We start from the raw sequence: 12,845 nt of genomic DNA on the forward strand, positions 1-12,845 counted from the left end.
GGATATAAGTATTATTTTCTTGATCCCAGACTTCTGAATATGTATATTCATTTATGGCATTAAGGATTAATGTATGTTCTTGTGGATGTTTTAAACCATTTTTAAACAAAGGATGCAACAGAAAAAAGGTCCTAAAGATCTGTCAGAAAATACTGTGAGCTGTTTCAGTACTCCATAACTGCTGACATCATGACTTGTAGGGTTATTCAAAGAGTAACAGCTCATGTTTTGCTGTTAGCTTATCACATCAGCTTAGGTTTGGCATCTGTGAGGTCCCTTTACTTTTATGCCAGAAATCAGTCCAGTATACAGCACTCACTGCTTTACTTCACACTACTGTCTAAAACATCCTGCATTCATCTTTACTACTGCTCCACAGTTCAAATATGAGTGCAGTATTCTGGAAATTGTCACAGCTCTTGACAGAAACCAGCTCCACAAGTTCACGCAGGCTCTCAGATTTCATGTGCACTCACTGTGTTTCACACTTATTAACTCATTCCTTAAAGACTCGGAATCAGAATTTGGCACCCTGTGAAGATATTCCAGCCGCTCAAGGAACCTTAAGCCTACTTGTGTAGTAGACCAAAATAGACCAAACCCATATCCTGCTACACATCACTGTTGAGTCAATGTTCTCTAACACACACCTGATAAAAGATTAGGATGTTTCTTCTACTTCTCTCCAGCAGTGAGCTCATCAACCAGTCATGAGAGGGATAATGAATTCGCAGCCCTCCTTCCCACTACAAACATCTTGCAAACATCAGCAGATGTTTTTGCTCAGTTTTGCACATGGGACAGCAGATGAACTTTTGGGCAACGTTGCTTGTTTCTTTAAACTAGTTCACTTCATAGTGGAAATGATGGTTCGATTCGTACCTTGGTTTTGAAGTCACAGTTCAGTATGTTTTTGGTGCAGAAGAGTAACATTTTTTGCAATGTGCAAAGTTTGGTGCAATGTGTAACATTTTCTGTTTCTTTTTAATTAAACAGTCCATTATGCAAAAAAATATATGGTTCTGGCTTTAAATAAAATAAAAACTGTCAATACTGCTGCAACAAGCTGCAAAACACTCTTCATTCTTCACTTTGTGATTTGATATTGTAAATGAATTTCACTTTTATATGCAAATTAAGAATAAATTCTATTTTAGTCTGATTTATTGTTCTCCCATTATATTGTGCTCTGTCTGTTTGATGCACATTTGCATGACGGCGCTCCTTCAGTTAATTCTTTGAAGTTTAACACCAACTTGCTTGCTGTCAAGTAGGAATGCATTGATCCGATACTCAGTATCGGTATCGGCTCCGATACTGCCATTTTCTGCCGGAGCGGGTATCAGTCAGACGAGACCGATCCAAATCTGATATTTTGCGTATACTACTGTGTTATTGTTAAGGCCCACGAAAGGCACAAAAACATTATAAAGCACCATAAAGTTTTCATGCACTATATTTTAAGTTATTTTTTAAGTGTTCTGAAGCCGTTTCATAATTTAATGTGAAGTAGATAAATGTAGAAGTCAAGTTCACGTAAAGTCTTCTCCCTGCTGCGTCTGTCTGTCTGTCATCCTCCATTAAGCATTGAAAACTGCAAGTTCGCGTTCGGTTACTACAGTCAAAACGATGAAACTCTCTTAAAGAGTGCACAATAACTGAGTTTTAAAACCGTTAAAAGAAAAGGCTCAAAATATAGCACAGATGTAATACACTACACTACACATAATATCTCTTTCCATTTTTGTGCGGAGCGCTGCTCGCTGTGACTCAGTGTTGCTTCAAGCGCATCATTCTGCTTATGGGATGTGCATAAGCACTTTGTACAGCTCTGTATTGGAGCCATACCCTTTCGTATTATACTTTTGAGCAATGAAAGATTAATAATAGTCTTTTTTATTCTGTTCTATCATATGTTGCTGCCTCATCACTCTGCTATGCATTTAAAAGAAATGCCATTTAATTTTGTAGTATACAGTGTACATATATACACACACACAAACACACATATATACACACATATATTTATATTTATACATATATATATATTTATATTTATATTTATACATATACACACACACACACACACATATATACACCCCTAATAAAGGCATTAGCTGTTAATGTTACATCGCAACACGAAAATGTGATACCGGCATATCCCCAATGTGTATAGGCTACTTGTTTTTCATGAATGTATTTTACAACAATACAAAGAGCAATGTGTAACATTTTACCAGATTTAGTCCTACACTTATTAACTTTTACTTGCTGCCCACTGAACTTTGTTGCTTCACTAAATGTTTAGTTTAGTTTAATATTTTTATTTAATTATTGTGCACTCATGATTTTTCTATAATAACTTTTGCTGCTGAATTATCTACTTAACTAGTTTATAATAGTATTTTTTTTTGTCATAGATTATGATTATATATTTTTTCATTTGTTATTTTTAATTAAAATGAAGTAGTCTATATTTAGTAGATTGTGTTTAACACACACAAGAGTGATGATCAGGTGAACACAAAAGTATAGAAATTCTACATTGATTTAAAAAAAAAAAAACAGCTGGTATCGGATCGGAATCGGGTGATACTCAAAATTTTTGGGATCGGATCGGTTTTGAAAAAATGGTATCGTTGCATCCCTACTGTCAAGATGAGACTTTTTGGAATGGAAATACTTGTGTGAATTTCAGTAATTTACAGATAATGATACAAACGTAAAATTTAAGTTATATGCTGAGGAATACATATCTCGAATTAATTAACAGCATACGCCTCTTGACATGAGGGAAAGCCGTTTGTGATTTCTTTGAAGGGCTTAATATAAAGCATGCCTCATGTTTAGAACAACAGATCATGCATTTTTCTACAGCAGCTCAGTCTGTGTCCTCCTTTATTTTTCAGATGTGTTTACCACATCAAAATATATTAGCATAAATTAGGGATGTAACGATGAACCACGAGCCGGTTAAAAATCAATTCAAATGTGATGATTCAAATTGGTTGAGATGCCAAACAAATGATATATATGCCATAAAAATAAATCAGTTGGCCCCTAATTCATGCAACAGGGACACAACCATAAACCTGTTCATATCACCAGTTGTGGTGATTCAGATGCCAGATTGTGTTGGAGAAGGAATATTTGATGTCTCACACCTCTGCTGGAGGAGGTTTGGCAGTAAAGGGTAGGGTGTGAGTATAAGGTAGGTGTGAGGCTATAAATACTCCATAAACAGCAGTGTATAGCCCCTTTCACACTGAGATTCTGGATAATACACGGATAATGTGTCCCAGCAATTGTTTCCGGATCATTAGATTTTGGTTCATTCACACTGCCAGTGATTTCCCCAAGTCTGTGTGTGCGTTCACACATAACCCATAAAGGTTCCTTAATGACACGTGACATCAGGATGTGACGTGTAATGTACGAGTCGAAAACCCTAGGCACGTTAAGTTTCACTTAAGCTGGCGAACGATCTCAGCTTCAGCGCGGATAGTGAGGAGCGAACTGATCTCAGCTTAATTTCAGTTTGCACATTTTTTCGTTGATTTGCCTTCAAAACACCTGGTAAGAGAGTCGCACGATAATGTGCGTCTTCACTACGACACATCCTTTATGACATTGGTTCTGGCTTTTGTTTACACAGAGCTCGTTCCGGGACTGAACCCGGCAATGTTACTATGTCCCCAACCCGGGATCGATCCCAGAATCAATCCCGGGACGTGTTTGCATTCACACAGAGGGCAATCCGGCAGTTTTTCTGCAATTTTCTGGGACCAACATGTAGTATGAAAGGGACTTATGCCGGAAGCAGGATGCCCACTCTGGAACGCTAAGGCACGAAGAGCCAGAGGAAGGCAAGCTCAAGGCCTTAGACGTCACCATGAGCTAATTACACAACCTGAGCCTTGTTATAGTAAATAAAATAATAAATACATTTTCATTTTCAGAAAAACAGGTTTCCACAAAAAAAGAGTTGAGATTTACATTATTAATGCCAGCAGAATTCTGGGGGGACTGGTGTGGTGTCTGTTATCCTTGAATATGTGTCACAAGGAAATTAAGTTCAGATGATGCATAAAACATCACCCACACCCTGTAGACATGACATCAGGCCAGTCCTGACTCAACCTTCAGTGGGCGTTACTCAGTATGAAGAGGAAAATGTCAAGGATGGTGATGATGTCATAGCAGATCTGATTCATCTGTGTGGTGATCCTGCTTTAGTTTGTTGACTAGGCTGTTTAAAATGTTTATCTATACGTCTATACAATCTATACAGAATTGATTTGACTGTCAAATTTAATTTCTCAAATTAGTACTTCTACCTTACATGCAGCACACTATGCTGTTTCTCTGGGGTGTGGTTTTTCCACTGCTTCTGCTTGTGACAGCCAGAAGATCTCTTGTTCAGTGCTTTCTTGCTCACAGAAGTGATTCACTGGTGTGAATGTCAGTGGCAATACAGCACGATCTGGACTGGTCTGAGCAGGCTACAACAGCTAGTAATGCATAGACCCAGGTGGAGCCAGATTTTTTTTTGCACCGATCTGGGTAAAATAATTACTAGTGAGCCACCAAATTTTTTTTCCCAAAAAAAAAAAAAAAAAGGTTTTTGGGTTTCGGGTGAAATGGCTTTGAAATGATTCAAATTATGTATTTTGGCTGTCTTGTGTGAAATGTTGAGGCTTGTTGAAGTTAATAAAAAAATTTCATTTTCAGAAAAAAACAGGTTTACTCAAAAAAAAAAAAAAAAAAAAAAAAAAAAAAATTAGTTGAGATTTTAAAATTTTCATTTTGGGGTGGTGTATCCCTTTAATGCCAGCAAAACAAATTTAAACACTGAATCCTGAGTCCTTAAGACCCCAAATGGAATCGGAAGGTCCTATCTCCTTAAGACACCAAATCAATTTTATTTTTATACAACTTTTCATGAGCACTCCATCCTGTACCTTAAGAACCCTTCAAAGTTGTTTCGAGTATATACAAGTAGTTATGAATGTCTTTTTAATTCTCTCACATATGGTAAAAAACATAAGTTTTAGTTTACTGAAATCTGGATTTGTCGATCTGTTGTACTCGGTGGCCCTTCTTTGTCTTCATGATTTCATCTGTTTATCTGTAGGATGTGGTGGATCAGGATGATTCTTCAGGAGTGCTCTTCCAGCAGGAGGATGAGCCATTTTCCTGGCCAGGGCCTAAGACGCTTCGTCTGCGCCGCACTTCACAAGGATATGGCTTCACTCTGCGTCACTTCATTGTGTACCCACCGGAGTCTGCGGTGAACTCCAGTTTTAAGGTAGTGTGCAACATTCATCACTGTTTCACAGAGTCAGCTTTCAGTCACTAATATATTTTTCATTCTGTATATTTTGTGTATTTTTTTTTTTACATACAAATTAATCTTTTTTTTTTTTTTTTTTGAAAGGATGAAGACCATGGTCACAGGGGTAAGTTATCACTTTCATTAAAATAAAAGTAACTTAAACTTAGTTGTGTTCCAAATGGTGTACTATGCATGTATACCATGCACTCTGCCATCTAGTGTATACATTTTACAAGGTTATTTTGTAACCCAGTATTGATTTCTCCCTCCATCTGCTACATAAGCAAAGCTGTGACAATTAAGAGCCTGAAGTGTCCACAGAAGTACATGAAGTACATGAAGTGCATGAAATACAGTTGATGTGCTGAATTAAAATTCACTTTTTGTCATTAGGTGGCATTTATGGAACTGCATAAATGTAGCATTTCCTGGGTTTCCCCTATGAAAATTAATAGGCATTAAATGGATGTAGATGGAAAAGAAAATGCCAGTTCCCTTCAGAGGTACATTCAACGCCCAATTCAGTATTTAGTATTTTCATTCAATATTTTATGCATTGCTCAGTCCCTCCAGGATTTCACAGAACTTTTTTCTGTTTTTTTGCGGCCTAAAATGACTGATTTTGCTGCGGCTTTTCTCAAAATTTGTGGTGATATTTGCAGCATTTCTTATTGTTTTGCAGTGAAAATATACCACAGACAACATTCTTCTAACACTGTTATGACTTTTCTGACTTCGACAACAATTGTAGGTCTCCAGACTAACATTTGGCGACACCAGTACTAGTTCCATTAAGTTGCACCAGCACCTGACAGTAAAGCACTCACCCTTATCGCACATGTACATGTCTCAGATACATCTATTTAGGGATCGAGCGATATACATTTTTCAGGGCCGATGCCGATACCGATTATTACAGATCAAGGAGACCGATAACCGATATTTTGAACCGATATGTGTCTTGTGTAAAAATGAAAATTAATGTCAAAATTAAGAATAAAAAGGCCTCTGACAAAGACTCTCTTTAAATTATTTTAACACATCTTTAATTCTGAGAACTGTTCATAATAAACAACATTAATATTAATAATAACAACAAACATAAAAAGTGCTGGGAGCATCCATCAGCAGCATCCTATAAACAAAGTAAAACTTAAAGCAAATTTAAACAGCAACAAATGAACAAATAATGGAAAATAAATGTAATTTTTCTCTCTCTCTCTATTTCTCTCTCTCTCTCTCTCTCTATATATATATATATATATATATATATATATATATATATATATATGTTTGTGTGTGTGTGTGTGTGTGTTATATTTAGCATTTTATTTGCAACCCAGAATTGCATTAAAATCACACACAACCCATATTGTAAGTGTTTTTTTTTATTTTTGATGTGTAAAATGTTTGTTTGACTGTTTATCACGGCGATACAAACTAGGAAGTATACAGGACAGCATCATCCAGAAACGTGCAATGTGAGATTATTGACAATTTACGTTATTAGCATAGGGTTATTAGCAGGGTGCGATTTGTGAAATAAACAAAGGGGGGGATGCTTTTGAAAAATTTTATGAAATGTTTTTAATACGATGGAAATTGTATTTAGTGTGATCTCAGTTTAATAAAAACATTGTAAGCCTACGTTAGGCCTATTAATTGTAATGATTTAATGTCCACGGTTATTCAAACAACAAATTACATAGAGAAAGCGAGCAAAGAACACAACGGAGCTTTTCGAAACTCCGAATCAGTTTAAACCATTGCGTCGCAAAATGATTCACTAGTGAGCAAAGAACACAACGGATCGCGTATCGCGAATCATTTGATTCAGATCTGGACGTCAGAGCGGGTTTTGCATGATGTTTTTATCCCCACCGGGGATAAAAGTTATTCAGCAGAGGCAGGGATGCATAGACCAGAAGGGGGGAAACCCCCCCATCCCCCCCCGGCAAACCGCACCCTGGTTATAAGTGAAATGAGAGAGCGCGATAACTAAATCAGGAATAGGGAGCTCGTGCTTGATGCCCTTTCAGCTCTTCAAAATTGCATAATGGTAATTCTGAATCTGTATGATAATTTATTTTGCAATCATGTTAGAATAAAGCAACATTTCTCCAAATATGCGCAATTTATTTGACTAAGAGCCCTAACGGAACGGACGCTGTTTAGTGGAGCTATGTGAACAACACAAAAAAAAAACCGCAGCAGACGTGAGTGAATTCATTCGTGTTGATAATCTATTCACAATATAACGTTAAATTGGCCGAATGGTGAGAGAAGTAGGTTTTAGTTTCACTATCTCAGCACTGATGTGATGATCCGTTAAAGCATATCACTGCAATGACGGACATTGACCGGGAATTCACGGTATAATAACTGAACGGGGCTTGTCATCATAAATCGATTATATTTAGGTGTTTTGCAACTTCAGTGTAGTGATTTATTGCAACTTCAGGAACGTTTACTGCATTCTTACCTTCGAGAGATAACTTATTGATGTGTGATGATGATCACTGAAGCAGCTCCTGTGCTTTCGGTGTGAGAGCGGAACATTTTCCAGCCGCGCCAGCCGTATTGATTGGCCAGGCTCGTGACTCCCAACAAATCAGACGGACGATAGGCGGGGCTTAGTTTAGGCCACAGAGCGGTGCGCTCTGACTGAGGTGGCTGGATCAGTGCCAGATCGCGCATTTCAAAATAAAATGGTTTTATCGGCCACGCAGATAATCGGTCGACCCCTACATCTATTTAATGTCTGCATTTACATATGCAAGATGTATTTTTAAGAGTGCTTGTTCATTTGCAGTACGTCTCTAAGATGTTTCCTGTCAGATGTCAAATAGACATTTATTAGAATGCATGTAAAACTGCTTCTGAGACGTTTATTAGAGTACACAGCAGATGATTCACAGATCTTTAGCAGACGTCTTACAGATGTAATAAATATATTACTTCTGATAAAATGTACTTTTATTACTGTCATTCATAATGTCTAAATATAATTTAAGGAATATAAAAATATATGTATTAGGGAGTGGAAATGGCCTGTAAGTACTTCTCTGAAGCCATCTACTAGTGGTCATTTAATATCTTTTTTATTTTTAAATAATTGTTTGCTTTCCTACATTATGAAACGTTTAGTTTTATACATGGGGGAATCCTTTGAAGGATGAACAAATATCGTCACATTAAAAATAAATTTCAAATTCGGTAATACTTAAAGCTTTGAAGTGCTGGGAAAAGTTGTGTGAAGTATTTAAAAACACTCAAAAACATTAGACCATTTCTGCCACAAGTTGTTCCTGTATTTTTTCTATGTTAACTCAATGGTAAACGGTGGTGGGGATTTGTGTTTATTGAACAATGTTTTTCCTGGTTTCCACATCAGTGGCGTTTGTTCTGATATCTGTAGCTTTAACAGAATTCAGATTAATTCAGCAATCGCAAAATCCCGGAGGGACTGATTGCTAACAGTGAGTTTGATCTGCCCGGTACAGTATTTTCTCTCAGCTTTCTCTCGGATGGTGCATCTTGTTACCCTAAATGCTTGAATGAATGCAGATTTTCCATCAAGGATTGCCTTTTATTCACCTTGCATTACATGATCGCTTTCGTGACATGGTTTTAGCACAACCGCCCATAGCTGCCAGAAATAACTCGGCCAGATTCTTTCCCTTGCTCAACCTCTCCCCCTCTACTGTTTGAACTTTTGACCTTAGGTGTGTTTTTAAAAATTGCATCATTTTGTTGTAAAAGAGCTTGCCTGTAAAAACTTTGCCTGATTTTTTTTCTCTCCTTAGTCTCCTGCTGTTAATTAGCGATATGTGGTTCTTTTCAAAATTAGCTAGATGAAGAGGTGTCTGAATGACCTGATATCATATAGGAGATGTTCTTGCATTAAGAAAGAGCAGGACAACAATATGCAAAATGCAGTTAACACAGGAGGCTTGAGAAATGTTTTTTATTTGTTTATTTTTTTTAACTTTTAATTAAATGCTTCTGCTTCTTTGGATGACTAAAACCTGCTCATGCATCTCTGCATTCATCTCCCTTAAAGCATCCTCGCTACAGCAATAGCGACTTCCACAGCAATACAGATCCCCAACATTGTGCCACATTTTCTGTTTGACTTCATTACAGTGCAGATAAAAAAAAACTGTGACCTACATAGATTTGTTCATTTTAAATGATAGCGAGTTTGTAATGCCCACAGCATTTCAACAAATCACACAGAATGGAACTTTCAAAGACAAACCGCATTCTTTATAAAGAATGAAGAATATGAAGGAGGAAAGCACATCTGTTTGGAAATTTTTGATTTATTTATAGTGGAAGAATGTAGAGATAGGCCAGGTGGAGGACATTATAGTTAAGGAATGATTGTCTTAATCCAGCATCTCTCCCAAAAGATCACTGCTATATTCCATTGCTGCGCCCTCAAATCATGCCTCACTTTCTTTAGAGGAGATTCACACTGAGCTTCAGGTCTGTAAATTCTTTGTCATTATCTTTGGCCTGTTCTTCTCACGTCTTTAGCATAAACTGTATCCTATACACCAGTGTATTTTGTAGCTGCCAAGGGTTAAGGATTTGAACCCACTGCATGCTTTTACTTCGGTCATTGAAAAGCGTGGAATTGAAACAGGACAGCTGCTGTTGTTCATTAAGTTCTGTGCAGCACAACTGAAATATAAAAAGGTACTATTGCAACTTATTTTTTTAACATAATCATGCAAGTGCATAGTAGGGCTGTGACGGTGGCAGATTTTTACCACCGCGGTGGTAATGGACCAACAACCGCCGGTGGCGCGGTGTTTTATATATATATATATATATATATATATATATATATATATATATATATATATATATATATATATATATATATATATATATATATATATATATATATTAATATATTCTGTCATTTTTTTTCTCTTGACAAGAAGTGAATTTATTCAGTTGCAGAACTGGAGACGTTTCAGACGCGTGCTCCACTTCAGCGCCAGGCACGAGTCAAGCGAGCGCGAAAATGGTACTGTGCTGACAGAGCGTGCTCTTCAATTGCACGCACAAAGGCACCGGCGCACTGTAGCCTTTATCCTTTCATATCAAAGTGCGAAATAAACTAAGTGCATGCAATGTCGTGGTCAGTTAAGTTATGAAGACACTGAAAAGGTGATTAAAGCTGCCTTAAAACTGTGCATGCATGTAATATATTTTATATGAGTCACATTTAAGAACATGTCTCTGAAATGATTTTCAAAACTGTCCTGGGGCAGTCCAGCACTGTCTCATTCATCTAACGCACCCAATTTAACTCGTCAGCTCGTGTTTACTTTAGCACTTCAGTCAGTGAATATGCAGCCTGAACACTAAAATAAATATCATAGAAATAATGCAGTTAAACAAGAAACTAGCCTAAATAAGAAAGTTAAATACACCCTGTCTGCCAGACGCGAGCAACGCAGCGCGACAAAGTAGGCCTCATTATAATCAGTGATGCTACACCGGATGCGGCACGACACGACATGAGAAATCCTCTTTCTATTTATGAGTTACTGACACAGAGTTCAAATGTCCTGTGTAGACACTAGACAGACTCAACCTGTTGCGATGCGGCGGTGTCGCGTCCGGTGTAGACACGGTTCACTGTTCCGCCGCCAACCATGGGGTGCATTAACTCCTCATCTGCACACACTCTCTTTGAAATAGGAATCGTTGCCACATTTCTTGTTAACATCTTTCATTTATCACGGTCTCGTTGTTTGTATTTGTTTGTATTTGGCCAGAAACCCTCACCAAACCTGACCAGCCAGGTCAGGCTGCTGTTTGCGATCACGGGAACTTGTACAAGCGTGGATAGGTGACATGAATGGAGATGGCTCCAGATCGGCAATGTAGTATTTGGTTGCCCAACACAAAATTAAAATGGCTGAATGCATAAACTGTAATTTTTTTCTGCACTCAAACCTAGTCTAATTAAAACAACTATTACTGTTGTTACACTTTTATACAAAAGTTCATATTATGCTTGTTATAGAATGCGTGACGTCATGTGCACTACCGCCGGTGGCAGTAGACAAGCGCGGATGCGGTTGTCACGGCGACCGTCACAGCCCTAGTGCATAGCACTGTGAAACTTTTTTTGAAAATGTACATTACCTAGAAGAGTCCAAATAGCTCACGAGTCTTACATAACATCACTAAAAGTGCCTCTCTGGTTATGTTTAGGCAAAACACTTACATCAGTGTATGTAATAGTAAAATATTCCATTTGCATGCTGTGCGAGAGCTAGAAATGCTCAAGTTTCAGGCCTGTTTTACCTTTTTGAAAATGTGGTTACAGGTTTGTAGTTGTGAATTTATGTGCTGGTTTTAGTTGGTTTTCATTTGCACATACATAGAAACATTTGTGTCTGTTTTTTCCCATGTTGCCATCCATCTGCTTTGGACAGTATAAGAATGAGTCATTGTTTCATGTTCTCAGCAACAGAAAGAAACTTGAACTCCAGTGCACATATTGCATAACTGACATGCATCTATGTCAGATTTCACTTCTCATGTGGTTATGCAAAGCAATCATTAGGATTAGTTCATGGGTGTTTTTCTCTTGCTTTCATTAACCATCATTGGTGCATTACTGTTGTGTTTTGTTATTTCTGATACCTGTACACATTTTTTGGTTGGTTGTGGTGTTATTATGAGTATGAATATGAATTGTGTGCCAAATGCAAAAAACATGGCAGTACTGGGTACATTTGTTCTTATTCTTGAGGTAAATGTGTTTTTATGTTTGACAACTGCAGTGTATGGCAGTGAACACAAGAGGGTGCATTAAATCTTTACAAATACTTCACATTGCTAGAGAAGCAGGGCTGTCAGCATAGGACTATACTATTTGTTATTACCTTAATATTTACTTACAATATGTGCTTAGTAGGCAAATTGTCTTTATAAATAAAATCCCCAGATGACTCGATAACTTGATCTTAAACTACCACTAAACTACATAATATTTGCTGATCTCAGTTTTATTCAAACTCAGTCACATGTAGATGTTTGTGAAAGATGTTTTCTCTGTTTTGGAGGGATGAACACTATATTATACCATATTTATTGCATCAAAATTGGTTCATATTTTACTATAGAGGTGGCTAATTTTATCAGTTGTTTATTAATCATGCAACAATAAATATTATGTTATAGGGCTGCACGATTATGACAAAAATCATAATTGTCAATTATTCCCTTGAAATTGTAATTGCGATTATTAATTACGATTATCACAATTTACATTATGTTTATATCATTGTTTGATGCAGCTGCATGTCATATTTTTATATGAAAATAATACTAAGTGCTTTACTATAGTATTAAGCCTCAAATGTCAACTATACATCGGATTGATTTCTTCTTTAAATTATAAAAAAGTTAAAAAATATGAATGGTATTATAATGTTATTCTAAAACTAAAATCAAAAAATGGGAAAAACCCTTAAGA

The 12,845-nt window shown here is 36.9% G+C and overlaps 1 protein-coding gene across 1 annotated transcript in view; it reads left to right on the forward strand.

The window, feature by feature from the left end:
- LOC109098309 (rho GTPase-activating protein 21-like) overlaps nucleotides 1-12,845 on the forward strand; it is a 73,493-nt gene that overhangs the window by 18,284 nt on the left and 42,364 nt on the right. The window contains exons 3-4 of the mRNA XM_042717952.1: nucleotides 5,135-5,308; nucleotides 5,438-5,459. Coding sequence (XP_042573886.1) covers nucleotides 5,135-5,308; nucleotides 5,438-5,459 — 196 coding nt within the window. The remainder of the gene's footprint in view (nucleotides 1-5,134; nucleotides 5,309-5,437; nucleotides 5,460-12,845) is intronic.

Source organism: Cyprinus carpio, chromosome B2 (assembly GCF_018340385.1).
Source record: "Cyprinus carpio isolate SPL01 chromosome B2, ASM1834038v1, whole genome shotgun sequence".
NCBI classification, from domain to species: domain Eukaryota; kingdom Metazoa; phylum Chordata; class Actinopteri; order Cypriniformes; family Cyprinidae; genus Cyprinus; species Cyprinus carpio.